The sequence below is a fragment of the Anneissia japonica genome, unplaced genomic scaffold (genome assembly GCF_011630105.1).
Source record: "Anneissia japonica isolate Jap-2015-1 unplaced genomic scaffold, ASM1163010v1 scaffold284978_len400890_cov162, whole genome shotgun sequence".
Lineage (NCBI taxonomy): Eukaryota > Metazoa > Echinodermata > Crinoidea > Comatulida > Comatulidae > Anneissia > Anneissia japonica.
In genome coordinates this window covers 168,366-171,610 of record NW_022728715.1, presented here as the reverse complement: position 1 = coordinate 171,610, position 3,245 = coordinate 168,366, and the positions used below count along the sequence as shown (strand labels likewise).

Sequence of the window (3,245 nt, the reverse complement as noted above, 5' to 3'; positions counted from 1 at the left end):
ATCTCCCAGAAATATGTTTTATTTTTCTCTTTAATACAGTTGATTGAATTTATGTGATTTATTAACAATGAAAAGTTATGGTTATTGATAATCGTAAATGACTTCTTCCAACTTTGGACCACTGCTCTATAATTATTATTTTCATACTTCCAAGCTTGTCCTTATCCAAAGTAAAAATGTATGAACTTATTATTATATATTTTCAGGATTTTTAATATTAGTCATGGAAAGTGATAACGTAAAAAGTGCAGGTGCTGGTGATAAAAACATTCTAGGAGCAGGCGACAATGAATATGCTGAAAGAAGAAAAAGAAACAATATCGCTGTTCGTAAGAGTCGCGACAAAACAAGGCTTAAAAATAAGGAGACGCAGGAAAGAGTTGAGCAACTTAAGTCTGAAAATGCAAAACTGGAAGAAAAAGTGAAACTGCTATCAAAAGAATTGACTGTTCTCAAAGAGCTGTTCCTTGTACAAGCTAAAGATGTACCCGATCCAAGCACAACGTACGCATTATGCAATGCGCAACACAATGTTGACAAACAACCTTCTCTTGAAGAGCAAGATTTTCAAATGGAGACAGTAGATGAGTCTACTGCCCTCAAGGATCACCAGTACTCAAGGGGGTCATCTTCTTGATTGGCTGAAACATTGAATTTTGCTGAATATTTGTACATATTGTATATATTTCATAAATTATCAACGTTAATAATAAATACTATAGAAAATAGTATTGTGAAGATTTTAGTTACCATTTAAAAAAAAATTGATAACCCTAACGCACATGTAAACAGATTTTCTTAACTGTTTTTCTTTTATAACATAGGCCAACCAAACAGAGAAATAAGTAAAACACCCCATCTAGTGATGGTGCCAATGGGTTTTCTGATAGGTCCTTCAGCCCACCTCTCTTATTCTCACATCAGGGACTTTTATGCTGCCTGTCCTCTTGCCTATTGACAATAGGCTCCGGTGAGCAAGTCATGTTATCACCACTGACCTCCCCCCTTCTTCCCCCAACCTCCAACTTTATACCAAACTTTTAATTTGTTTTGTATTCACTTTTTGAACCACTTTTGAACATTCTAGGCACCTTAATTAGTTATTAAACCATAAGTGTTTGTCAAAACCATTTCTTTAGGACATAAAACATGTTCTAATTTTTCATTGTTGATCCAACTATAAAGTACTATATTACTGTGTACTTTCATAATGCAGTATTTCTGAAGTAGGTCTATAGGCTATGAACAGATGAATAATTCTGTTCTTGAAATGATATGGAATGCAATTTTTTGAGTAGTGCTCCAAAACGCCTGTACATACGTGACCAACTCTGGCAAAACCAGGCGCTTGTTGTCAAATGCGAGTCTTCAAATTGGCTAAAATTCCCATTTGTTGACCATCTGCATGTTGGATTGAAAATATAAATTCTCATATCTTCCCCATTTGTTATCTGTTTATAACAATTTTGCATCAATTACTAGCATTTGACCTTTAGATTACGAAGATCTGATATTGTCATTTTTTTCATTTATTGGAGACGAGCCTGTTTTTTGCTAGAGTAGGTCACATATATATACTTTGATATTTGTATAGGGTCAGCTTTGAAAGGATGCATAGCAGTAACTTAAGGGCACATGAAAAAAATTGCTAGATTATCTCTCCCGCCCGCCCGCGTAAAAAATATGGGAAATACTTTTACAGGAATAAACAATTTTTTATTTTGCCGCATCATTTATCTTAACAACATAAAGACAACCATGCAATTTTGTGACTGGAAATATATTTTCTTTAAAAAAAAACCAATAAAATTAAACCAGTTTTTATACAATATTTACAATATTCTTGCCAAATAAAGACAGTCCCTCCCTCATCGAAAAACAAGCAATATTCTGTTGTTCCAATTAAATTTTTAAAAAAAGTAAATGCCCACCCTCATCAATTAAGAAAAAAAAAGTGATAATCTAATATTTTTTTCTATGTGCCCTAAAGTTAAAACAGTAGTTAATAAAAAGTTTAAAGATAGTGAATTCAATTAAAAATAGCTAATTTATTTTTCGTAAATTGTTTGTAGGAACCAGAATGTCGCATAAATACAATAGAATTCTGTAAAGACTTTCCACAAGTCCCATATTCTTTTCTCTCTTTCTAGACAGCGCCACCAACGAATAAGTTAAATTACAGACGATAAGAAAACGAGTATGGGACGCCAATTGAATTTTGTATGGCACGCAGTAAGCGCAATAAAAAGTGAGTAAACAAAATTTAGTTTACCCAACCCAAATTCTACACAGATAGAACTGTATAAATTGAGGCATACACTGCAAATCGTCGGCAAGCAAGTTTTCTTTTTTTTTCCCGATCTGTGCACTTGACAGTGTGATGCTGTATGCTTAATATTACTGTCACTCTTGAGTGGTGATCATTGAAAAGTGATCCATCGATAGACACAGTGTGTTCCAGGTTTTAGAAAAGCCTTCCAACCAGTATTCTTAAAATGATGTTTGCCTACAATATTAGTTCATTTCGAATGTATCCACCAATCACCTTGCTTCATTTGAGACTGTTCCCCTTTTTAATGTATAATATGACTCCAATATCTAAATACAAACCTCATGTAAAACAAAAGATCAAGAAGAGGTAAAATTTACCGTATATTAAAAAATATATTTTCCCTATTTATAAGAAAATTCTAAATTGGAATGAGCACCTTAAACTAGAATGGCCAAGCTAGTAAACTACACTTAAGACTGACTTGCCATTAGTCCATAAGGCCAATAAAAATGTTTTTTTTCCCAAACAGAGTGACATTTCAATCAGGTCGTTTTTCATGACAGGTGTAGGCCTTAAATAGTGTAGGATATATTCGCAACTATTGTTATAATAATATATTTATGAAAATTATTGTAAATCGAAAATTTACAGGAGCGTTTTGAAATTTTCTTGAAACACCTTTTTATGAGACTGAAGCTTTAATAGTGGACTTTTAAACATCATCAAAGTAGTTTCTTTTTGGTAAGAAAACATATTTTGTAAATATTGCTAACTACAGATTTTCAAAGTGTTGGGTGGTCGGGCTTGTCTACAGGTTGCTTGTATTGTTTATTGTTTGAATGTGTAGCATGAAAATAAATGCAAAAGTAAGCTTAAAAAGTATATTACTTTCTGCAAAACAGACTGTTTATATAAATTGTATGATTTTGATATTTAACATTGTCTTTAAAGAAATGCTGAGGCCTATTTTTGT

At 32.6% G+C, this 3,245-nt stretch overlaps 1 protein-coding gene across 1 annotated transcript; it reads left to right on the top strand.

Annotated features, from left to right (window-relative positions):
- Positions 1-223: 223 nt before the first annotated feature.
- Positions 224-637, top strand: LOC117114506 (CCAAT/enhancer-binding protein gamma-like). Its single transcript, XM_033258175.1, has one exon. The coding sequence runs from the start codon at positions 224-226 to the stop codon at positions 635-637; it is 414 nt and encodes a 137-aa protein (XP_033114066.1).
- The last annotated feature ends 2,608 nt before the right edge of the window (positions 638-3,245 follow it).

Coding starts and splice junctions, on each gene's coding strand:
- LOC117114506 (XM_033258175.1), top strand. CDS start 224: ATGGAAAGTGATAACGTAAAAAGTGCAGGTGCTGGTGATAAAAACATT.